Here is a 24789-nt window from a genome sequence, read left to right as displayed (position 1 = left end):
ATAAACTCAGGGGTCACTTGTTCAGACAATGCTTGAAAGGCAAATTAGAGCAGCCAGATTGTTTTTCCCCCACTAATCTCAGCTTCCTGCTTTAGTGCTCTGCAGCCAGCCAGGGAAACCTGTGGGACAATCCTGCCAAGGATTGGGCAGCATGGTGTGGAAAGCACAGCTCTCCCAGCCTCAGGCCCTTCCTGGGTCCTGCCTTGGCTTTTTAGACTCTTTGCATCTGGTTTCTGAGGGGTTTTATCCATTCCACAGCAGAGCAGCTCCCCCAGCAGAGCTGTCAGTGCAGAGACCCCTCACCTGTGCACAGGTGAGATAAGAAGCCTTTTGTCAGCACATCAGACTCCCTTGGAAGTGGTGCTGGCAGGTTGGGATGAGGGTGGGATGTTCCACATTCCTGGGGAATAGAGCTGCTCCCCCAGACCTGCCCAGGGACCCACTCTAAGTTTCATTCCTGGGGCAGAAGGTGAGATGGGACACAGGGATTGCAGGATTTGGGTGACAAAAGCAAGCAAACCAAGAGGGGACAGGACCTAAACCCATCCCACTAATGTGAGTGCTGCCAGGAAAAGGGCAGGAACGTGCAGCTGCACAGCCCTAACATCAAACCAAGCTCCAGCTGTCTCCAAAGTGACCCTCTCTGTGCCCTTGGGTAAGATACTGCACATTAATGCCTGCAAATCTGATTATTCCAAGGCTCTTACTGTCCCCATTCAACAAACAAGCTCATCCAAACTGGGATAAAGTATTTGTGCTCCTTTCCCAGGAAAGTTTCCAAGATAGTAAAAAAAGTGTGTGAAGAATTTGGTGTCTCTATAATTCCTAGAGCTTTTTGTTTAAGGAAAAGCCAGGAGCCCACGTGCTGCCCCAAAAGTTGTGTAAGGAGCAGCACACCCAACCTCCAGCAGCGCTGGGGACAAAGAGAGGCAGCAAAGGGGACAAGGGGTGCTGAGGGCTGGGGTTTATTGGCTATCCTTAGCAGCAAAACAGTGTTCTTAAATACAGGGATGAAATCAATATTTCTATTTTAGTGCCAGTTTGCTGGGGAGGGGCTGGGCTGCCTCCCCCCGTGCTCACTGCAGCTCTATGTGATGACGGTGGGCCCCGAGCGGCCGGTCCTCTCGTGGAGCTGGGAAAGTTTCAGTGCAATGGAAATGAGGGGTGCCAGCATCACCTGCAGGGAGCAAAGAGAGGCCTCAGAACTGCAGAGCTGCACACAGAACTGTGCAGCCTTCCCACACTGCATCCCTCAGCACCCAGGCCAGGCTGGGACACCCAAAGCTCAGCTCTCCCGACCAAAGGCTGCTTTGGGCATGGGGGATTTTCAGTCCTTTTGTCAATTATGGCACAGTGAGTTAGGCACAAAGAGCCCACAGGGTGTTTGCTGGGGAATACAGACTCAGAGACTACCCTGAGTTGGAAGGATCTCTAAGGATCATGGAGTCCAGCTGCTGGCCATGCACAGATACCCCAACAATCCCACCCTGTCCCTGGGAGCATTGTCCAAACACTCCTGGAGCTCTGGCAGCCTTGGGGCTGTGACCATTCCCTGGGGAGCCTGGGCAGTGCCCAGCCATCTTCTGGGTGAAAAACCCTTCCCTGATATCCAGGCTAAACCTAAATACAAGAGGAGGATTCTTATCCTGCAGCGCCCACAAGAGCTCAGCAGCATTTGTAAATGTTGCAAAACATTTACTGAACTCAGTGCAGAATGGGGCAGTCTCACCTTAGGTACAGCTGCATCCTGTGATCCACTGATTTTTTTAAAGCAGGCACAGGGATAACACAGACAGGAAAACTGTGCTGTAGCAGAGGCAGCTGTGAGGGATTCTCAGGAATACTTGCTCCAAACTGAGCTTTTGAAAATAATCCTATTGATACTGGCACAAAAGATACAAACCTCCGACTCTCTAAATTCCTGTCATCTCCACAGATCTCCAAGCAAAAGAGGGCTTAGAAAGGGCTGACTCAGGCAGGCAGCAGTGACAGGAGTGAGGTGCAGCACCCACCTGTGGGTCTTGGTTGATTTTCTGAGCATCCTTCTCGTAGCTGTCGATGTAGAGGCGCACGGTGGCCCCCGCGCTGCCGGTGCCGCTCAGCCGGAAGATGATGCGGGAGCCGTCGGAGAAGATGAGCCTCAGACCCTGCTCGGGACACGGAGGGAGGGAAGCTCTCAGCTCTGGGGCCATGGGTAGCCCAGGGGTGTTCCATGATCCCCATGGTGCCTCAGGTTTAGCTTTTATATGTTTCACATTCTGAGCTGCTTTAGTGTGTAATTCTGAGATTTGTATTAGGGGATGCTGAGCTCTGTGCACAGAGCAGGGAGACAAAACAGTTCCTGCTCCAGCTGGGCACCAAGGACAAATGATCCAAATCTCAGCCCCAGAGCACAAACAACAGCAGAATCAAGAGAGAAAAACAAGCATGAGACTGCATAACCTAAAGCTAAAATTGGACAATTAACTTGAAGATGTAAATGGAGCAGAACTTATAAAAGTGAGAGACTTTGTAACCAGTTGACCATTTTGTGACCATTTCAGTTCATCTTGTGTGCAGCCCTGGCTGGGCTCTTGGGGTTTATTGGCTATCCTTAGTAGCAAAACAGTGTTCTTAAATACAGGGATAAAATCAATATTCCTCTTTTAGTGACAGTTTGCCAGAGGAAGGGGCTGGGCTGCCCCAGTGCTCACTGCAGCACGGGCTGGCTCTATGTGATGACGGTGGGCCCGGAGCGGCCCGTGTAACCATTTATCCTTTTAACAAATCCTTACTTTATTCTTTAACTCTGTCTAGTCTCTGTTCTAGGTCAGCCTTCACAGGCATCACCCTGCATGGCTGTATCACACCTGTGCCATCCCTCTCCTTCAGGGACCCACAGAAAGCTCCCGTGCTCCCCTCTCCCCACTCCCAGAGGGATTAATGCCCATCCTAACCCACACTGCAGAACCTGAAACAAGAGCCAGGTGCCAGACACGGCATTCCCAGGCACTGCTCTGGATGGAAAGAGGACATGGAGGAAACAGTCCCAGTTCAGGCCAGGCTGTGCCCACCTGGTTCCTGGAGACGCTGCCATCCACGGGGTCGTTGTACTCGAAGTTGTCAGCTTTCTCCACCGTGTACACCTTGTCCCCACTCGACAGCTGCTTCCCCACGAAGGAGCGGTCGAACATCACCGCCTCCAGATCCTTCATCATTTTGTTGGCAGCATCTGCATCCACCTCCTCATAGTCGTACCTGCACCAGCACCACACACAGGGATTAGGGAGGGAGGATGCAATGAGTTGGGATGGTTTGGGATGCCCATCCTGATCTCTGTAGGTGTTCTCTGCTCCCATCCAGGCAGAAAAGGCACATCCAAGCACCAGAACACATTGCCCAGAGAAGCTGTCCCTGGATCCCTGGCAGTGTCCAAGGCCAGGTTGGACTGACTTGGAGCAACGTGGGATAGTGGAAGGTGTCCCTGCCATGGCACTGGATGGGCTTTAAGGTGCCTCCCAACCCAGCCCAGTGTGGGATTCTACGGAAAGAGAGGAGGATCCATGTGCAGCACTACACACACATCCTCGGGATGCAGCACAGCATATCACAAGCATTTGGTGCCAGGAGATGAAAGCACAAAGTGCTGTCTCACACTGAGTATCACAGACCGAGGGCCAGGGCCAAGATCCAACTGCCTGGCAAGAATTTCCTGCAGTTGTGCCCCCAGCACTGCACCAGCTCCCTTGTGGTTACTGTGAACACCCTCAGTGCATCCCCCCAGCAAACTGCAGCTGTGACTGCAGCAGGAAACATCCAGTGCCAGCTTTGATGTCCCTGCCCAGGCAGAGAGGCAGCAGAGAGTGGCTGGAGCCCACTCCAGGACCCCAGAGTCCACATTCCCATTGCCAGCAGGATTTGTGCTGCTGTTTGCTGCCTGAGCTGTCCAGCCCTGCACTCAGCCTGCTCTGCACACATACCTCAGGGCTAAAAGGCTGCCTCTTTATCCTAGACTTTGGCATTTTCCCCCAGGTTTCCATGCCTCAGATGTGTGCTGGCTTTTTGGTGAGTTGGGGGGAAAAAAGAAAAAAAAAAGGAGAGACAAGTCCTTTCACTTGGCAATTTGAGACAGAATTTTCATGTAGATCTTCCAAGCTGAAAGATTTCTGCCTAATGCTTTCACAGTGTTCCCACTTCTGCTTGTGTGCAGGCTGGTTCTCATTCCTTCCCTTGCCATGTCCCATGTCTACTGCAGCTTCATTTTGAGTATTTGGGGGCTGGACAGGAACTCAACCAGGGAGATAACAGCCACGAGGCTGGGCATCCATTCTGTGAGATGCTGCTGTCACTGAAGATATCACAAATTAACTTGTGACATGGGGCCTCAAGAATACTGATCCCATGGCATAAATTACTCTTGAAGGAAAAAAATCTCAAAAGGATAAAAAAGGTGCTTTACAAGTATAAAATGTCCAGACTTTGGTAGCAGATTTACACCTGGAGTAACAATCCAAAGCTGGACACCACAAAGGGCTATGGCGAATGCCAAGTGTTTGGGGAGCGGAACGACACAGAAACAGCCTGATGGTGACACAGCGGTGCCACCAGGGCTCTGCTCTGCACAGGACAGGGAATGGGAGGTGTCAGGAGCACTCTGCCCACCTGGTGAAGAAGTTCCTGCCATACTTCTGCCAGTGGTCCTTCATGATGTCCTCCACGCTCTGCTTGCGGGCGGCCAGGATGGAGAGCCAGGCCAGCACTGCCCACAGCCCGTCCTTCTCTCGGATGTGGTCAGAGCCTGGGGGAGCCACAGCACAGACACAGCTCCCAATTCCCACTCCTCACACCACAGCCCCACCTGGTCTCCTCTCCCCATCCCCTGCACAGCATTTCCAGAGCTCCCTCCCTGCTGTGTTGTTAAAATGGGTCAGATCTCATCTGCTCCAGCCCAAGTAAAACGCTCAGCATCTTTTAACACACACACACACTCATTGCTCACACATCCTTAACTCTGTTCCAAGGAAATAAAAGGGAATGCACAGTAAAAAAGGCATCAAATAAAAAACAAGAGGCAAATGCAAAAGAGCAGCTTGGGAGGGAGAGCATCAACAAGAACATCAACTCCTCAGCAGCTGTTGTGTCCTGCCTGCCAAGGAGCACCCTGGCATCATCTCCTGGCCCAGCACCAAGGGGAATGTCATTCCTCCTGAGGAACCAAACCCCAACAACCCCAAAATCACCCCAGAACAGGGAGAGGAGCAGCAGCCATGGGGCTGGCAGCAGCAGGGCAAGGAGAGGCTCCATCCACCTGCAGAGAGCAGGAGAGCCTCCAGCCTGCTCTCACTGGGGGCTGGAACAGCCCCTCTGCGGGTTAAAGGAGGATTCACAGAGTGGATCAGGTTGGAAGGGACCTGTGGGGCATCTGGTCCAACCTCCCTGCTCAAGCAGGGCCATCCCTGAGCCCAGGATTGCAGCCAGATTTTTGATGTTTTCAGTGAGGGAGACTCCACACCTCTCTGGGCAATCTGTCCCACACAGTGAGGAAGTTCCTCCTCGTGCTCAGGTGGAATTTCCTGCCCCAGTTTGTGCCCATTACCTCTCTTTGTGAATTCCCCCAAAGCTGGCACTGCAAGGAGAGCAGGAAGCAGCCAGAGGCAGCCCAGCCTTGCCCTGGGAGCACAGTGGGATCACACAGCACTGATCCCTTGGGAAACCTGAGAGGTGCTGGACCTTACACAGCCCCCAAATGAAATGGGATCAGATGGCCCAGAGCACACCCAGCCCACACTCAGTGCCTCTGGCAAGCCAGCTCCACCCTGTGCCCCACACATGCAAAGTTTTCCCCTTCCTGCTCTGGAAAACCTCCAAACAGGTATTAAAGAAATGCCAGGAGCACTGCAGAGCAGCCATGGCACCCTCTGAAGGAGTGCCAGAGTGGGAATGCTCTGGGAAAGGGCTGGGGCAGGGCAGGGGTTACGTGGTGCACAAATCCCACTGTTGTGGATGTGGCCATAAATTATCCCCACAGTCCCTCAGGGTGGAGAGAGCTGGGCAGAGGTGACACAGAGGAATGCTAAATAAACACCAGTCCCATGTGATGCATCAACTTATAGCTGGAATAAAATACCCAGGGAAGCAAGCAGGAATTCTGTCATGTCTCATTACTCTAATTGCTGCTGCACTCCAGTCCCACTGCCCCACAGTTTGTTTCAATTTTTGCTGGGTCTTTGGGCTGCTCTTTCACCTCTCTCCCTTTCAACACTCCCATTCAGTCCAGCTCCAAACAACTCCTCATTAACTTCCTATCAACCAACCCTCCTCACCCTTTTCACTCCTTTTTCCTTCCTGACTGCATTTGCCACATGGGAAATCCCCTTTGCATTTTAGGGGAGTCCAACTCTCCTGGGCCCTTTCCCAATCTGTTCCCCCAAACTCCTTCAGCTCCCACCACCTGGATGTGCTGCTGCCTGGCCAAAATCCCAAACCTCTCTCTCAGACTGGAATCACTGATTTGGGAGGCAGTCCCTTAGGGATGGACAGAAACTGAGCTTGTTGCTCTTACAAAGGTGGAAACAGTTTTGGGGAGCTGCTCATTTGAGATCAACTCCCATCAGCAGCTCCAGGAATTTGGTTTTATTTACCTCCTGAAGCACCAGTGCCCTCTCATTAGCCAAGGTCCAGGATATAAACTCAGCACATGCTGAAATCACTCAGGGCAAAGCTCCAGAATCTTTCTTTACTCATTATTTACTTCAAGATTTCCTTACAGAGATACCAGGTTCTCTGAAATTCACCCTTTCATCCAACCCACAGCCAAATCCCAGCCCCACATATCAGAGTAATACCTGACTGTAAAAATATTGTCCCTGGAGACTGCTCAGCCCCACAGAGCTGTGATTCCATTTCCTCAGCCCCAGGAAAGCTGGGCTAATCCTCTCCTGTCAAGCTGTTCATTCCAGCTCCACAAAGCACTTCACTCCAGGAATCTGGGGGTTTAAGGCACCCACACACAAGCTAAAAGGTTTTTCTGGGGTGGTGGTAAGAAAACACACAAAGTTTGAGTGAGAAATTCCCTCAGGACCTTGTGCCTTGCATATCCCACCAGAGATGCTGAGAGAATAGGAAAAACCTCATCTCAGGGAGAGTTCAGACAAAACTCACTCAGCCTTTGTGCAGGAATCAGATTTTCATTCGGGGAAGGTCCCATTTCCACAGGGGAGATTCCAGGCAGGGCTCAGGAAATGCAGAGACCTCCTGGGAATCCTGACTGTCCTGAGCACCCTGCTCTGACCTGGAGCAAATCCTGCTCCCATCCACTTCCCTGCACACCCCCAGTAAATTCCTTGTGATGTTCACTTGGTTTCTCAGTGACTCAATAACTCACTTAGACTGTTCAAAGGCAAGTGTTAATTTAAACTTTATAAATCATACCTTGTTTTCAGAACAGGAAAATGAGGGCCCTATTAAGCTCAGAGATTTAATAGTGACCTGAAACCTTCCCTAATAAAACTCCATGCTCCAAACCGTATTTCTTTCCAGAAATGAAAACATTGAGAAGGTTTTCCTGGCCACCAGGAGTTGAAAAATACATTTAGCATTGCATTTAATCCCCACAGACTCAGTGACCGGGCTGCTAAAGAGGCCCCCAAACCTCCACCTCCATGTGCCTTCCTGGAGAACTGGAGGAGAAGGAGCTCCTACCTCACAAATCCTTTAGCATTGTGTTCATCTCCACATTAATTCCTCCAAGCCTTTTTAAAATATTTTAGTATTTTTCAAGTATTAACAACTGCAGATGAAAGATAAATCCCAAGCTCTAAAGAATAAACAACTAAGAGGAGGAACACCACCATCATGGGTGATACTGGGAATGCTGACTTACCAGTCCCAAAGCTTTCCTCTCCACACAGAGACAGTTTGTTGGCATCCATCAAGTTTCCAAAGAACTTCCAGCCCGTTGGAGTCTCATACAAAGCAATCTTTGTGGCCTGGGCCACCCTGCCAAGGTAAGAAGGCCAAGTCACATGCCTGGAGTCTCAGTGTTCCCAGGGGAAATGGGATCAGCAGCTCTGCTGGGGTGCCACTGAAGACAGGGGATGCCACAGCTTTGGAACAATCCCTGTATTTAGAACAATCCCAGTGTGACATCTGGGAGATGGGTGGGATGTGCATTTACAGAACAGATACAAACACACAGCTCTTCAAAGCGATTTTAGGTTGCAGATCTCAAAGCATTTCACCAAGAAAGCATCACTACCAAATTTAAGGAAAAGAAGGGTAGGGAAGGTAATTTGTTTGGGATTATCTGTAGGGAAAAGAAAGGGCCAAGAGCTCAGCCCAGCTCTGCTATGTCCCCAGGCAGGGTTTAACCCATCAAACCTCACTGTTGCCCTGGCACTGCTGCACTCCTCACCAGAGCAAAAACACACAGGACAGGTCAGGGTGAAACCTCAGGAAAGGGGCACAGCATGCCCTGGCAGGGCTCTCTGCCCTGTGCCTGCCCACAGGGGTTGCTGTTACCCGTCCAGGGCCCCGCTGGTGGGCACACCATGCCCTGGCAGGGCTCCCTGCCCACAGAGGGGTTGCTGTTACCTGTCCAGGGCCCCGCTGGTGGGCACACCATGCCCTGGCAGGGCTCCCTGCCCACAGAGGGGTTGCTGTTACCTGTCCAGGGCCCCGCTGGTGGGCACACCATGCCCTGGCAGGGCTCCCTGCCCACCCAGGGGGTTGCTGTTACCTGTCCAGGGCCCCGCTGGTGGGCACACCATGCCCTGGCAGGGCTCCCTGCCCACAGAGGGGTTGCTGTTACCTGTCCAGGGCCCCGCTGGTGGGCATGCTGCGGGCCAGGCCGCGCACCCCTGTCTGCTGGAAGTAGGGGATGCTGAAGATGTTGGCGGCGATGACGGCCACCGAGTCGGAGGGGTTGACAAAGAAGCCGTGCTTGCCCAAAATCATGTTCCGGTCCTGGGGGAGACAGCACGGGCACAGCTCAGCCCCCTGCCCAGCCCATAAACCCAGCTCCCTCTGCCCAGCCCATAAACCCAGCTCCCTCTGCCCAGCCCATAAACCCAGCAGTCCCCAGAGATTTTCTGAAATAACCACAGAGCTTTGAAGAAGTTACACAGCAGCACTTCCACAGTGTTTCTCCTTCCTGCTGATTTTTCACAGGTTTAAAGTTATTAAAATACAATACTTGGGATTATTGATACAGTATCCAGCTATTTCTGTGGTGGTTCACTTCACTCATGATTAGAGAGAGGCAGAGGAAAGGGTGCTCCTCAGTCCCCAGAGGTGGTTAGAGGGAAGGAAGGGGAACTCTGAGCACTCCTTTACCCCATCTCCATCAAAGGCAGCTCCAAAGTCGTACTCTCCTGTCTTCATGGTCTGCACCAGGTCAGCAGCATAGGTCAGGTTGGGGTCAGGGTGGTGGCCCCCAAAGTCCTCCAGGGGGGTGCAGTTCACAGCTGAATTTGCTGGGGCTCCCAGCTCCTCACACAGGATCTTCTTGACATAAGGGCCCACAACTGTCTCAGCAAAACAGAGGGGAAAGAGCTGGCTCAGCCCCCAGGCAGCTCTGCACCACCCACCTCAGGCTGCTCAGTTTGGGTCACTCTGGGTGCTTTGTGGTTTAGGAGCTCACATCAAAATCCATCCCATCCCTGCAGGTGTCCCAGGCCAGGCTGGACAGGGCCTGGGGCAGCCTGGGACAGTGGAAGGTGTCCCTGCCCGTGGCAGGGGTGGAACTGGATGAGCTTTAAGATCCTTCCCAGCCCAAACCATTTCAGAATTGTATGAAACATTTCACAGAATCCTAGAATGTTTTGGGTTGGAAGGGACTTTAAAGATCAGCTCATCCCACCCCCAAAACACAACGCTTGACAAAAGAAAATAACACAAGACATAAAAAGTTTGCTCCCAAAAAGAAAAATCCAGTGGGTTACAAACCAAACCCCAAACTTGCAATATAAATCCCTGTCTGGGGTAGGTGACAAATCCCCAGAGACCCCTGACCCCACAGTGCCCCAAGCCCAGCCCTTTTACCCCCGTGCATGGCATCGATGCGGATCTTGAGCTGGTTCTTCCCTGAGAGCAGCTCCTTCAAGGCACTGAAGTCAAAGATGTTCCTCAGCATGCTGGCATAGGCTTCCACAGAGTCCACAATTTCCACTGGGAAAGAGAAGCAGACAGGGATCAACCCTCACAGCCTGGAATTGTGATAGCCAAGCCCTGCTGCTGTGCTGAGGGCCCAGCTCAGCACAAAGCCCTTGAACATCCCAGAATAGAGACAGCAATAATGGGGCTAAATTAGCAATTTAATTACAGGCTCTCACTACTAATCAGGTCACAAGTGGACCTACAAAATCAAACTCTGTTCCCACTTAAGGCTCCCTGGACTTCCTTCAAGAGGGATCAATCTCACTTCACTTAAATTTAAAAATATGTATATAAAATCAGATCTTTAATTTCCACCAAAGTCAATGGGAAGTGTGAACTTCATAGTTCAAAAAGTTGCACCTTTGCAGCCAACATAAAAACAAAATACAGCATAAAAATCCCACTATAAAGAAATGGAGACTGAGAGAAATACCAACTTTTATCATCTTTTAACTTTGTTAATTACAAGCACCAGGAGATGGTAAAAAAATACTTGCTGTATTTTTAAGAAGTCTTTTTCTAATTTATTTTCATATTTTACTGCTGACTCAGAAGAGTCATATGTGAAATGTAACAGCTTTCCCACTCATGGTGACAACTTCTATATATGAAACCATGGAAAAAAATCAGTTGAAATATTAAACTCTGCAATTTTTAATTAGGAAAACGCACTGTAACTGCATTTTTCTGTTTTCAAGTACATGTTTGCCTTGCAGAAAAAACAGCCTTTGATTTTAGGGAAGTTTGATGGATGAAGGTTTTGCTACTTCTCTTTTGATTATATCAATCAAAATCAATAAATAAAGGAATGCCAGGAGCAATGTCCTCACATGATTATGCAACAGGTGAGAAGGAGAGGTCAGAATGGCCACAGAAACACCCCAGTTCCTCACCCTTGCCAAGAGGAAGAACATTTGTTTACCTGTAAATGGCTTAAATTTGTTCTCCAAGTCAAACTGCTGCTTCCCAATGGTGCCCAAGTCCACCTGGAGATCTGGGCAGATTGCATATTCCTCAATTTTCTTGCTGATTTGGAAAATTTTATCCGTGATGGCTTCAGGAGCAGGACCTGCAAAATGAAATGGGCAAAGGGAAGATGTTAAAGAATCCAACTGCAAGAGGAGTGAACTTGAGGAATGGAGCAAGGACCTGGGCTGGGAATGGAGAGGAACCCCAGGGAATGAGGGGAGCAGAGCATCACTGGCTCCATTAGGGAAAGCACTGCTCAGGGCGCTGATTCCTGGGAATATGAACAGAAATGTGGATTCTTGGGTGGTGTGGGAAATGGATTTGTAGGGAATTCCCAAAGCCTGGCAGAAGGCTCACACAGTGTGCATCTGTATGCAAACCTTGAGACAAGAAATGCTGACTTAGAAATGCCATGGAGATGGCAAATGAATTAGAATTGCTGGGGGAGAGATTAAACTAGAAACAAATTTCAAAGGGTGGCCTTGCAAATAAGACTAGGTACTTTAGAGAAATTGAACTATGAAAGATGCGTTGTAGTAGGACCCATGAAGAGTAATTTTAGATGATTGGCTTTAAGGCATTTACAGCATGGGGTGACTGAAGCTGATAGGCCAAGAGATATTTATAATGTATTGTAATTAGGGAATAGTTTGCTTCTGATTGCGATGGTGTGAATTATAACATCTGTATCGTCTCACCCTTCACATGGAACTGAAAATGGAATAAAAGCTTTTAAGCACCTCTCAGTTGCCCCATCTCTGGGTCAGACAAGGCCTCAATCACACAGAGGGACACAAGAAATGAGCAAGGACAGCAGCAGCGGGCAGGAGGCAGCAGGGGGAGGGCTGACCTCCGTTGGCAATGTTGAACTTGATGCCGAAGTCGCCGCTGGGCCCGCCGGGGTTGTGGCTGGCCGTGAGGATGATGCCCCCGATGGCCTTGATCTTGCGGATGAGGCAGGACACGGCCGGCGTGGACAGGATGCCGTGCTGGCCGACCACCAGGCGCCCGATCTGCGGGGAGGAGCACACACAGCCTCAGGGACAGCCCAGCCCACACCGGTGCTGTGGCCGCAGCTCTCTGGCACAGGGAGACACGGGCACTTCCCCAGGCATCCTTCTGGGAAAGGCTGCGGGAGCAGCAGGGAAAAGAATGAGAAACAATTCTTACCTTAACCTGCTGTGCCTGGTACTGTGCACTTGTGCAATGTGTTATGGAGATTTCTTTACCAATTAATTAACCAATGGTGAGGGTCTTTTAATTAAAGGACCAGTCAAGTTCACGTGTAGCAAAATAGGGTATAAAAAAGCAATGGGTTTCGTAATAAAGAAAATTAATCAGCCTTCTGCTCATTTACATAACTTATTGCCCAGTTCTGGCCCGTTGCACTGACAGAGTTGGAGGTTTGCACAAACAGGATGGGACTGCTGGGACACGTTCCTTGAGCTTTATGAGCATCAGTCTCATTGCATGGTTGAGACAATTGAAAGATGGCAACAGCTCATGTCCTGCCAGCAGCAGCCAAAGATTTCTTTGGTATAGAGCATTTAAAAAACTTTCTAGCCAACAGCACATTGTTAAAGCTTACAGATAATTGTTCTAGCCAATCACTAAAACCACACATACACCTGCTTCACACAATGCGTGTTTTTATGTTTTCTATTAACAATCCACAATACTCCAGTATTAGGCCTAAAACCTTCTACTGTCTTGCTAAGCATATTTTCTGCAGTCTTAAGGTCTATCTTAACCAAGCCTAAAACTCAAACTATTGTTTCCTGTCCTTGCTTGCTGTACTATTGAAACTTATCTACTTTCAGCTAGCTGCAAGTTCTCTGCTCTTTCTTTTTCTGAGGCCTGCTTACACAGCTTTCTGAAAGTCTTCTCACCTTCACTATTTCCCACTCAGCCCAAACCCCAAACTCTGCCAACAGGTAAAGCACAGCCCTGCTCCTGCCAAAGCTCCCCATGGTGTATCCGACCCCGCTCTGTTGGAGCATTTTCCTCCATGAATGCTGCACATGGATGTACTGAAGGGCTGGCATTAAACACCACAAAACCCAGCATTCCCTCTGGCTGTGGCCTCAAAATCTGCCTTCAAAACACACAGCGGGGCAGAGAGAAGCCAAAAGAACACAAAACTTGAACATCCTGGGAGCAGCTGCAGATTCCTCCTCCTTCCTATAAATCCAGGGATATCTCCGAGATTGCATCCAGAGCAATGTGCTGAGCAATACAGCCCCTTCAGAGTCCAGGCAATAAACCCAGGGGAGCAGAATTCCCTGGAAGAACACACTCCTTCCCACAGCCCCAGATGAGGTGAGAGGATTTAAAACCTCAGCAGACCCCTGTGCACCAACTGAGAGGGTCAGACCCAGAGCAGGCGGGGGAAAGAGGAGGGATCTCATTCAATCCCAAGCTGGAGCAGCAATCAAGAGCAGCATTCCCAGGCTGTGGTGGGTGCTGAGCCAAGGGCAGGGATGGCTGTGATTCCTGACCCCTGGCACTGCCAGGTGCTAAGCCCCAGCCTCGCTGCCCATCAGTTATTGCACGGTCCAGCTGTCACAGCCCAGCTGCTGGCAGAGCTGCGCCTCCAGAAAATAACAGCAGAAATGGGAAAAAAGCACTTTACAAACCCAAACTGAGGGCCTTGCCCACAGCAGCTCACACTGGAGCCCTGGCTGTGCCCACACACTGATCACACATTTACTGCACCTCACGTTTCATTTGAAGCAGGGTTTGCTTTGCCCCATTCTCAGACAAGTCCTGTGCTTTATTCCAGCCTCCAAACCTTGCTCCTTCAGTTTCCCTGAGAACTCACAGGACCTCCAGAAGCTCCTCTCCAAAGCTTCCCCTCCTGCTCCCCAGTTTCCCTGTGAGGGTGACGTTCTGCAGCACCCTGTGCATCAGTGCCCCAGGAACGCTGCAGAGGAAGGGGAAATAAGGGATTTTCCCTGCCAAAGCAGGCAGCAGCTGCAGGAGAGCTGGATGAACACATCAAATCCCCTGTCCCTGCCTTCCCTGCACACCTGAGCTGCAGCTTTTCCCCACAGCAAGGAAGGAAGGGAAGAAGCAGAAACACTTGTCTTCGTGTGAGCTGCTCTGAGATTTGGGTCCTCCATGGCTTCCAGAGGTTTTCAGCTGCCATTCCCCACCCATCCAATGCTGAATCCTTTGTGGTAGGTTGCTTGGTGTAACAATGTGCTGAACGATTTACACTTCATCCTTTTTGAGTCTGGAGAATTTCTTATGAGGAAAACCTCAGGCTGCAGTGATGGACAAAGACCTTTCATGGATTTCTCAAAACAGACCCACCACTTTGTGCACAAGTTTGGGTTACAGCACTTCCAAACCACCCAGGCAATAATTCCACCCTGGTTTTACTGAGAGCCCCATGAGGATGCACACAGGGACCTCCTGCACACTGGGAACAGCTTTTCCAGGTCATGGAAGCCCCAGAGTGTCCCCAGCCCACCCTTGCAGGCCTTTCTGTGCAGGAGATGCAGCCCAAGGCACCAATCCACACCCTGAACACAGCACTGACAGGCACCAGCGAGACTGAGGAGAAAAATCCATGGAAAACACCCAAACCACCCCCTAAATCCCATTTAGGCAGACCTGGGCCCAGTGCTGGAGAGAAAAGTCTGAGCAGGTGGAGATCATCTCCCCTCACCAGCAGATCTGTCCTGGTGTCAGGCACTCCAAGCCTGGCTCTGCACACATTTCCAGCTCTTCTGCTCTGCCCATACACTGATTTCAAAGGAAGACATTCATCTGTAACGCCTGAAGATTTTTTCCCCACAAGATTTTAAAAATAAATTAATAAAATTCTCTCATCCTATTTTTCCCATTCACTATTGATTACACTGTCCTTGTCAGGTTTTTTGTCAAACAAACTCCTAAAATCCAGATCCCTTGGCACAAAGTTTGCTCTGCAGAGCCTTTTCTTCTTAAAAAGCAGAAGGAAACAAAGACAAAAACCCATGGCATGAACCATGATCTACCACAAACACACAAGCCTCTTGCTCTGCTTCCAAAACACAGAATTCCAGCACAACTGAGCTCCCTATAAAGGCTGTCACTCACTTGCTGACTCTCATATCAACTTTCAAAGGCTCCCTAAGCATTTATCCCACAGCCACAACTTACACCTGGTGAGAAAGGCAGAACATGGTTGTTTCTTCTCCTTTGCCACTCTCATGGCTCTCCCTGTTAGTCCATTTCTGAACAGTATCAGGGGTTTATATTCTTGTGCAAAGACTGAAAAACCCACAGGTGCCAACAGCTTGGGGCACGTCAAAGCACAAAACAAGGACACACAAAGCCCAGCAGAATTTATTTTCCTTTCTCCACATGTATTCTCTGCCCAACTGCAACACTTGGAGTGAAAAACCAGTAATTTCTGTACTCCCCAGCTGATCAGCCATTAAAAACATCACTCTTAGCAGTTGAATAAAGCCTTTGGGGAAATTAAATCTCCCAGTGCCTAATTTCTGCTGGATTTCTGCATTTCTCAGCCACACCCCGCAGGAATTCAGCCGTTTAACATTTACCAACCCCGTTGGCAGCAGCCATTTGGACAATCAGTTCCACTGCAGACTTATTGAGGTACCTCCCATCGCCTCCAACCACCAGAGAGGCTCCTTGGCGATCCCTTAGGTCTATGGAAAAAAAGATACTCTGGATGAAATTCTGCAAATAGTTCAGCTTGGATTCAAAGAAGAAGGTCTTCCTCCTCAGGCCGCTGGTTCCCGGTTTCTGGTCGCCGTAGGGAGAGGTCGGCACCGTCACCACAGGCAGGGGCGCGTCTTCCATGGCCCTTTGTCACACAGGTGCATTTAAAAAGCCAAATATGGCAAAATTAACCCCCAAGCTTGACACAGCAATGGCCCACCTATGAGGCAGGAGTTCGGGGGAGCCGCTGAGCCCCCCAAAATAGCTCCCTGCACCTTGTGTAACCGAAGCCGCGGCCTCGCACTTGCGGCGGGGGATCAATGTCAGGGAGGAGGCACAATTCCACGCTGCTGTCCCTCGCTGTAAAGGATTGCTGTCCTCCCTGTCACCTCCTGGTGGCCACAGGCACTGCTCCCGGCCGTGCCATGGAGCCCAGCAGTGTCGATCCGCGTGGATCTGCCTGGGGCAGGGAGGTGGGAGCAGCCCAGCCCCGCTGGGATGTGTTTGCCCAGTTCCACAGGGCAGGGCTGCGCGCTGGGGCTCCGGAGGCAAACTTCCAGCAGGATCCTGTTGGAGCTATTTTGCAAAGTCTGGTGAGTTAAAGGTCACTCTTAAAATGGAAGGGAACAGATCTGTTACCTCCCGTTCGCTCATGCGACTCCTGCCCTGACAACCTGACTTCCCACGGCTCCCCGAAGCACAGGGAGAATTCCCAGCAGGAGCAGCTGGGCTGCAAAGCCTCAGCTGAGCGCCCCCAGCGAGTCTCACCCAGATTCAAACCACAAAAAACTATCAAATGTTTGGGAAAACTGCATCCCATAATGCTGCTCGTTGTGGGACAGCCTAAACACAAACAGAAGAGACTCAGATCCCAAAAAACTGCAGTGAAGCCTCATCTTCCCAAGCGTGGGGAAGGGAAATGAAGGAAGGGAAGGCAGTGGAACTCCCATCCCTGTCAGTGTCCAAGGCCAGGGCTTGGAGCACCCTGGAATAGTGGGAGGTGTCCCTGCCCAGGGCAGAGGGAATGGGATGGGCTTTAAGGTCCCTTCCCACCCAAACTATTCCATGATTCTAAAATCAGCCTTTCCTCCAAGCCTTTAACAAAACTCAGAGTCCTCTGCCTGGGCTGCTGGAAACCATTTATAGATATCACTGGGGCAATTAAAGAACAGACACTTGGTAGTTATTCTGTTTGTCCCACCATTAAAGGCAGCAAAAAGGAGATGTGTACACACAGCTGAATTGTGGCAGGTCTGAAGGTGCTCAGGGACTCTTTCCTGTGGTGCTGATTCTGTCATTGCTGCAATAATTGATATATTTTCTTCCAAAGAATGTCACAGAACCATACAGTTTGGAAAAGCCCTCTGGGATAATCCAGATAAACCCTAACCCTGCCAAGGCCACACTGACCATGTCCCCAATCCTGGTTTATCCATCAGCACATTGAAATGGAGTTGGATAATTTGTGTGACCCAACACACCTTTTACCCCAGCAGGGAGGCTGCCTGGGATACACAGCACAACTGCTTTGTGTTTCATCCACCCACACCATTCCAGCATCCTGCAGCTCTCTTTATTCCCGTGCAAAGGGCCAGGTTTCCCTCTAGTGGCACAGAACCCAAAATCCAGCTCCCAAAATTGCACCTGGCAGGAAAAGGCCTAAGCAAGCTCTTTGCCTTCTGGCTGCCCTGGGAAATGCCATGGCATTAAGTGACAGGAGGAGGGCACAGGACACCCAGCAGCTCCTGTGACTGCACACGGGGTGTGCTTGGGTTTGCTGGCAGGGAAAAGCCCAGGGAGGGTGGGAATTGTGTGAAATTCAGTGCATGTGGAGCAGACAGAGGAATCAAACTAATTAAGGGCAGGAGCATCATTCATGCAAATGTTTATGTTCATAAAGTGAAGCACAGTCTAGTAAATGAAATATTAAAATAATATAATAAGTAATATATAATAAGTATAATATATCTTATTATAATATAATATTAATATTATATTATTATATAAACTAATATAGCTAAAACATTAAATAAAAATTTAAAATAGAAATTTTAAATCATGCATAAAAGGCACAGGGACAAGGACAGCCACACTCCTGGGGTGCTCCCTGGCTCCCAGGGCTTTCCTGTAACATCTCTTTGGGACAAACTCAATCACCAGTCACTGCCTAACCAGGACTGCTCAGGGGTTGGGGATCACACAGCTGCCAGAGGACTCAGAGGTGCAAAATGTCACCGAAGGTGGGTGCTGAGCACCTTTGCACTGGGCAGGGACTGGGGAAATGTCCTTTGCTCTGTGATCTGGGAGGCTTGGCTGGGTGAGTGCTCATTGCAAACCCCTCAGGTCATCTGCTCCCTCCCCACAGCTGGACCAAGGACACCCAGGTCTCCTCCTGGAAGTTGATTTAACTTGTTCTTGGAATGTTTTTCTCCAGGTAAGCCCTGCCAGTGCTTAATTAGCCTTGCAGCTGGAAGTGCTTCCCTGCAATCTGCTGGCACAGCAAACAAAAGATCATAATCCTCTTCCTGGCAGCTCCTCACTAAAAAATCCTCTGGCTCTGAATGCCCTCCCTGCTACAGCAAACAGCCCCAGTGTTTGTCCTAACAGCTTTTCCTTGTGCTCCTGTTCCCTGGATCTCTTATTCCCCATGGCAGGTGGAGGCTGCTGAGGGAATCTCCCTCTCTCCACAGCCAGCCTGGCACTGACAGGGATATTTCCTAAGCCAGCTCTCCTTTTACTGTCCTGCACTTCACACACACAAGAGCAGAGTTAAAACTATTAACTAACTGTTGAATTTAACGATGGAAAGACAAACAAGACTGTTCTGAGAGGGCTTAAATTCATTAAGCATTGCAGAGCCACAGCTCCTGCTTTGCATTAATTCCATGGTCCCTACCCATCCCCTCTCCCTGAGGGAGCTGTGCCATCTCTTTTGGGAGATGGAGCCTTCTTCAAGCCTGAGACCAGGGCTAGGGTTAGAGCCAGACTCTGCCAGTTCCTCACTCTGACACAAACCCAGCCTTCCTCCAAGCTACAATTTTATATGTAGGCATTCAGGCAAGAAAAACAATTGTGGGTGGAATCACCATGGAAAGGTCAAACTGAATAGTAATTCCCTGTTCACCCTTGGGTTAGGCTTCTCCAAGGTCCAGGGTGCCCTCTCCTCCTTTCCTCCCCATTCCTCTCCCAGGTTTTTGTCCCCATTCAGAGGGCAGATAAAGACAATGTCCCCTCTGTGGGGCTGTGTTTAGCTGCAAGCTCCCTTTTCCAGTTTTGCAGGAATTTTTGACAGCAAGCAGCTGCTGACAGGCATCTCCTGCTCCTTTTCTGTGCTCAGTCAAGACACTCAGCATGAAGTCCTGGGCAGAAATGGAGTAAAACCACTTTACACTTCATCTCTGACTCCCCTTTAAGGCAGAATCCCGTTCCCTTAGCTCCTGCCCTCAGGAAAGCTCCAGTGCTGCTGCTGTCCCTGCACATCGGCCATAAGAGGGTGCCAAGAGCCCTGGAAATCCCTCCTGAGCAGCTGCCAAAATCCGGCACTTTCTGCCCAGGATGACTCTGGTGCGGGCAGCCACTGCTGGGAGTGACATTTGGTAATGCCAGGACAAACGGAGCACCAAAAAATAAACATATTGCAAGTGTGTTATTGGTCATACAAGGAGAGCTGCTCCCACTGCAAAACGCTTTGTTTCTATTAGGAATTAATTTAAAATCCGAGTTTGAAAGTTGTTGTAGAGATTCCAGAGGGCAAAAAAGGATATTTGGCACCATCTCAAGAGCACAAGTGCACTCACATATGAATCACTCGAGAAAGAAGAGACTGTTCTGTTCCTACAACAGCTGAAAAGAAAAGGACTGGCAGGGCTGGGAATGAATCCCCATCTCCAGGTTTGCCCCACTGGCAGGGGCTGAGCTTTCCTTTCCAGGGAAGCACTCACCAGCCACCAGGATTGTGAAACCTTCTGTTCAATGGTCACACCACCTCACAGCACACCCAAAATCTGCACTTTATCTCTGCTGTCCTGCCCTGCACCAGGGAAAAGGGGAGGATCCCAGCAGCATTCCCTCAGTGCTCCAGGATTTCTGGCTCCAGCCTGCTGAGATAGAGCCCCTGGCCCTGGGTGCTCTTGGAAATCTGCACCTGAACCCAAAATACATTTTCCACTATCCCAGGTGGCTCCATGCTCTGTCCAACCTGGCCTTGGACACTTCCAGGGATGCAGGGGCAGCCACAGCTTCCATGGAGATCCTGTACCAGGGACACCCCACCCTCCCAGGGAACAACTGCTTCCCTACAGAATGACCTCAGCCAGTCCTGATGCAATCTCCCACACCCAGACCAGATCCTCTCTGAGGGCTGGTGCCCCAGTCCAGGACCTGTGCTCCTGGTGAGGCTTTATTTCCTGATTTTCACTTAAACCAAACTTCTTTTAAAACCAAGAAGTGATGTTTTTCTGGATAACTGGATGATCCTGCCAACTGTGTTTGCTCTCTACCCATCACATCTGCTGTTCGTTTTGTTATTCTGCAGCTTGTTCTATGAATATGCACTATAAGTGTGCATGTTACACTTTTATTACTTCAGAATTCTGGCAACTTCTTACTGATCTAAGCTATCTCTTTATTTCTAAAATACATTTCAGCTCCTCATCTGAAGCATGAATCAATATTTTGGCCAGCTCAGGGTCATGACAGGATGCATTTCTCAATCCTGGTGAGCTCAGATTTGGAATAAGCCCTGGACAGCAGCTCTCCAGCCCAGCTCCCTGTCCCAGCCTTTGCCCTGACAAGGGGAAGGCATTTCTGCCCTGCCAGCCCAGCCCCAGCTCAGGTGTCTGCTCATGCACATTGTCCCAGGAGATTACAGCTAAATCCCTGGTAGGATGAATTGCAGCTCTGCCTGCTGGATTTGCTGAGATTAACTGCAAAGCACCTTAGCTCTTTGCTCTGAGCTGGAGTTCCATGAGTGCAGAGTTGAAAATTCCAAAGGGGCACTGAAACTGGACAACCTGACCACTTAATCACCTTCCACTGTAAACTGACATAAGCCAATTAACTTTACAGGCCAAAGGAGTCTAGGCTGGTGTAAAAAGAGGCTGTGAGAGCTGCTGCCTTCTAAAATCCACATCATCTGCAGCCAGGAAATAGCACAGTGGTATTTATTTCCTCACTTTAGATATCACATCTCAATTTCCCCTTCTGCCTCTGAGAAAAACAGTAACATAAGTCAGAAATTGAGGTTTTTCCTAGTGGCCTGGAGGATCCAGCATCACCACATCTCACCCTGGTTGCTTTTTGGAAGAACTTTCTTTATGAGCATTTTATTTTGATGGTTTGAGTCCCCAGGAGCTTTTACTCAAAGGGAAGATCTCAGTGGGAGCTGGTCTGGGAGCTGTGGCAGAAGAGCACAAAGAAAAAGGGAGCTACCAAAGAGAGAGTGATAAATAAATGCAACAGGTTTGAGCACTTGGTTTCTCTGGGTAACTGAGGGGAGAGAAAGGTTAAAGCAGCCAAGGCTGGAACCCAAACTTCCTGGGGGAGAGAGAATAGCATTTCTAATAAAAGCCCTGTTTGTCCTGCAGCTATAAAAAAAAGCAGGCACTGTTTAACATGCAAGGCACAGCCTGGCACTCCCAACACCTTTCCAGCAACGTGCCTGAGAGTGGCAGCTTTGAGCACTTGGCAAAGTGTTCAGTTAGGAAGGAACCAAGGGCACAGTAAATTTGGGGAGCAGCAGGTGACAATGTCACTGCATCAGTCTGGTGCTGGTTGTATCATCACACCTGGATTTACAGTTTCTGCCCTTTTTGACATAAAATCATTGCACAGCCACAATTCTGCTCATCAGTGATGCTCCAGCAGGACCTGTGAATATCTGATTTGTGAAATTAAAGAGTCAGACTCACCATGTGGGAATAATACCAAAGAAAGCTGGCACACAGGCCAAAACAAAGCTGGCAGGCTACACTGGATACCAGCTGGAAATGGCAAACAATTTCAGTTTACTCACAGAAATGCAAACTTTAAAATAAGATAAACACCCCTTAACCTCATAACTACAAACTGAGTAGTTGCAAATTAAAAATAAACACTTAGTTCCATATTAACCATTCCAGGTGGAGACAAAATTCAAGTTAATTTCAGCATCCTTTGTTTTTATGCTGTAAAACTAAAGATCACTGGTTGTGGTCCTCATGTCTGTCCTGTGCCTGGAGAGCACCATTCAACCAGATGTTAAAACCAGGTGATTTTAGAGCATTCATCAACCACCTCTTCATCCTCAGGACCAGAAATGCACTTCTCCAGCAGTTTTGTTTTCTGAGTATTACTCAGCTTTTCTCAGCATGAGGCTGCTGAGCTTTCCCCCCAGACCTGGCTGCTGCAACCAGGAGATGTTTGAGCCCCAGCACCTGGACAAAGCCACAGCTGCAGGAAGAAGTAAGTTTCCATGTGCTGGTTCCTGTTCTGCAGGGCACCTTCTTACCATGAGTGAAGATGTCCATCCTTCTCTTTGAAGGGCAGGGAACTTCCAGTCACTTCATATTTACTATGAAGAAAGAGGATTTTAGGAGACTTACTTAACTACACTGTGGTAACCACCAGGGAACTGATATTTGCAATTACAGAGAAACCCCACTAACCAAGCATCCCTCAAGCACTCCAAAATACATCAAAATTTATTTCAAACCAGTGCTTTGCATTTGCTAAAGAAACCCTCTGGTTTTAGTCACCTCATTTCTTGGGACCAGAGAGTTTTGCTACTCTTGAGTTTGGCAATGCCTGCACTGCCTTATTTAGGCCAGAGATGCTAAAATATAGCAAATATCTGTAATCAAGTTTCCAGTGGCTCTGCCCTGTGTACCTCTGGTTATTTATCCAAGCTTTACCTGCTGCTCATTTATCAGCCCACATATTCTTCCACACGTTTCCTTCCCCCACCTCCCATTTTTCCCGCCTTTCCCCAACATTTTCTGCCTTCAGAGCCAATTCTGTGTCAGCACTTGGAATTCACACGGATGAAATGCTCCAAGGCAAATTCCTGCCAGCAAGGGCAGCCCTTGGGACCTGCTGCTGCAGCTCTGGCAGCGAGCTCAGCTCTGCTCCTACGTGAGGGACTGCACGGTCCAGGGGAGGACCCGAGACATTCCCGGCCCTCCAGAACACCTCAGCAGCCCCCAGCACGGCTCCAGCCCAGGCCTCTGCTGCTGCATGGAGCTGAAGTGCAAATGATGGAGAGGTTGGTGCCTGGGATGCTGCCACAGCCCACCAGGCCCTGGGTGAACACACAAAAAGCTGCACACACTCAACGGCTCATCCCAGGGAACAAGTTCCCCACTCTGCCTATTCACAGTGATCCACAGGGATCCTGTCTGTGTGTGCACTCGGGCAGGAATGCTGCATATTCCAACTGCAACCTCCTCCCAGAACAAACAAATAAAGCAGTGCCTGCTGCTTTGCCATCAGGGAAGGCTGCCCTATCCATCACTTCCAGAGGTGCATGCAGCATCCCAGGATGCTGGGCTATGGAATCAGAGGTGAGCAGCTGTCACACATCACAAAAGACAAATTTCTACATGGCTTAAAAAGAGTCCAAACCAGTTATTTGCTTCTCTATGCCCTAAGAAGGCAGCAATCACAAATTATTTTTTTTTTCCCCAAGTCAGATATTTAGAGGTGTTGGGGTACGTGGAAATTTGAACTAGGTAACTCTGAGGTTCTACCCTAAGCACCAGCACCCTCAGCCCCTCTCTACTTTGTGGTCTATGAGGAAGAATGTTTGCTGCTGGTGCCTCAGGAGAAGGGGATAGTTTTCCTTTGGAAAAGAGTAAACGTAGGGGAAAGCCTCCCTTTGCAAACCTGACTTCAGCACATCTCTCCCCATCAGTACCACACTCCCTGCTGGGATTCCCTTGGGCTGGACTAACCCACGGAGGAATCCCCCAGCAGCGAGAAACATTCCAATACTGTGGAAGGGAACGCTGCTCCCTCCCAACACCTCACAGCCGGTCTGTGTTTTAGCTGGAAACCCCAACCACAGAAGAAGTAGGAATTAGAGCAAAGTCGTGTTTGCTCCACACCTCCGCCCTGGCCAATGTCCACTCTCTCCCGCAGGCAGGCAGAGGCTGCCGGGGGCGTTTTCCTGCCCGGACAGCGAGCTGTCCTCTCCAGCCCCGTCAGCTCATCCATCTGTCACTCACCGCGTTACTTCCACGCCGCGGACAACGCCGAGCGCCAGCGATTTCCGCCGGCTGCGGGTGGGGAGCGCACCCCGTGCTTACCCCGGTGTACGGAGGGACCGTACACCGAGAGCTCCCTCCCGCTCGGTGCTTACCCCGGTGTAAGGAGGGACCGTACACCGAGAGCTCCCTCCCGCTCGGTGCTTACACCGGTGTATTTAGGGACCGTACACCGAGAGCTCCCTCCCGCTCGGTGCTTAACCCGGTGTATGGAGGGACCGTACACCGAGAGCTCCCTCCCGCTCGGTGCTTACCCCGGTGTAAGGAGGGACCGTACACCGAGAGCTCCCTCCCGCTCGGTGCTTACACCGGTGTATTTAGGGACCGCACACCGAGAGCGCCCTCCCGCTCGGTGCTTACCCCGGTGTACGGAGGGACCGTACACCGAGAGCTCCCTCCCGCTCGGTGCTTACCCCGTTGGCGGCGGCGATGCGCACGATGAGCTGGATGGCGTCTCTCATGTAGAAGCGGCCGTCGCCTCCCACCACGAGCGTGGCGTCCTGGCGCTCGGCGGGCGGCACGGTGGCCAGAATGCTCTGGATGAAGTTCTCGGTGTAGTTGGCATTGCTCTGGAACACCGTCACCCGCTTGCGCAGCCCGCTGGTGCCCGGCTTCTGGTCGCCGTAGGGCTTGGTCTGCACGGTCACGATCCGCACCATGGCCGGCGCCGGCGGAGTTCCGGGAGCAGCGGGGGAACCGCGGCCGCCCCGGCCCCGCCGCCGCCCCGCGACCGCCCCTTAAAGGCACCGCCCGCGGGCGGCAAACGTGGCCC

At 50.4% G+C, this 24789-nt stretch overlaps 1 protein-coding gene across 2 annotated transcripts; it reads right to left on the bottom strand.

The window, feature by feature from the left end:
- Positions 1–949: 949 nt before the first annotated feature.
- Positions 950–24706, bottom strand: PGM1 (phosphoglucomutase 1). 2 transcript variants are annotated; one of them, XM_063166270.1, is made up of 11 exons: positions 24431–24706; positions 11954–12116; positions 11057–11203; positions 10021–10146; positions 9313–9503; positions 8789–8943; positions 7862–7977; positions 4642–4777; positions 3054–3237; positions 2013–2147; positions 950–1177 (listed from the first exon to the last, which is right to left on the bottom strand). In XM_063166270.1, exons 1-11 carry the CDS (start codon positions 24674–24676, stop codon positions 1088–1090), a joined length of 1689 nt encoding a protein of 562 aa, XP_063022340.1. In that variant the 5' UTR covers positions 24677–24706; the 3' UTR covers positions 950–1087. The 2 variants fall into 2 exon arrangements, with proteins under 2 accessions (XP_063022340.1, XP_063022339.1); XM_063166269.1 differs by lacking the exon at positions 24431–24706 and adding an exon at positions 15661–16231.
- Between the last annotated feature and the right edge of the window lie 83 nt (positions 24707–24789).

This window comes from Melospiza melodia, chromosome 11 (genome assembly GCF_035770615.1).
Source record: "Melospiza melodia melodia isolate bMelMel2 chromosome 11, bMelMel2.pri, whole genome shotgun sequence".
In the NCBI taxonomy this organism is placed as follows: Eukaryota; Metazoa; Chordata; class Aves; order Passeriformes; family Passerellidae; genus Melospiza; species Melospiza melodia.
The sequence above is the reverse complement of the archived record's forward strand: the minus strand, read 5'-3'. Positions and strand labels throughout refer to the sequence as shown.

Bases quoted from the DNA above. Each gene is read 5' to 3' on its own strand.
- PGM1 (XM_063166269.1), bottom strand. From the start codon at position 15,918: ATGGAAGACGCGCCCCTGCCTGTGGTGACGGTGCCGACCTCTCCCTAC. The intron at 10,147-11,056 runs GTAAACAAATGT...TCTCTTTCCCAG, and splicing joins CAAATTTAAGCCATTTACAG to TGGAAATTGTGGACTCTGTG. The intron at 4,778-7,861 runs GTAAGTCAGCAT...TGGCTCCCCCAG, and splicing joins AGAGGAAAGCTTTGGGACTG to GCTCTGACCACATCCGAGAG.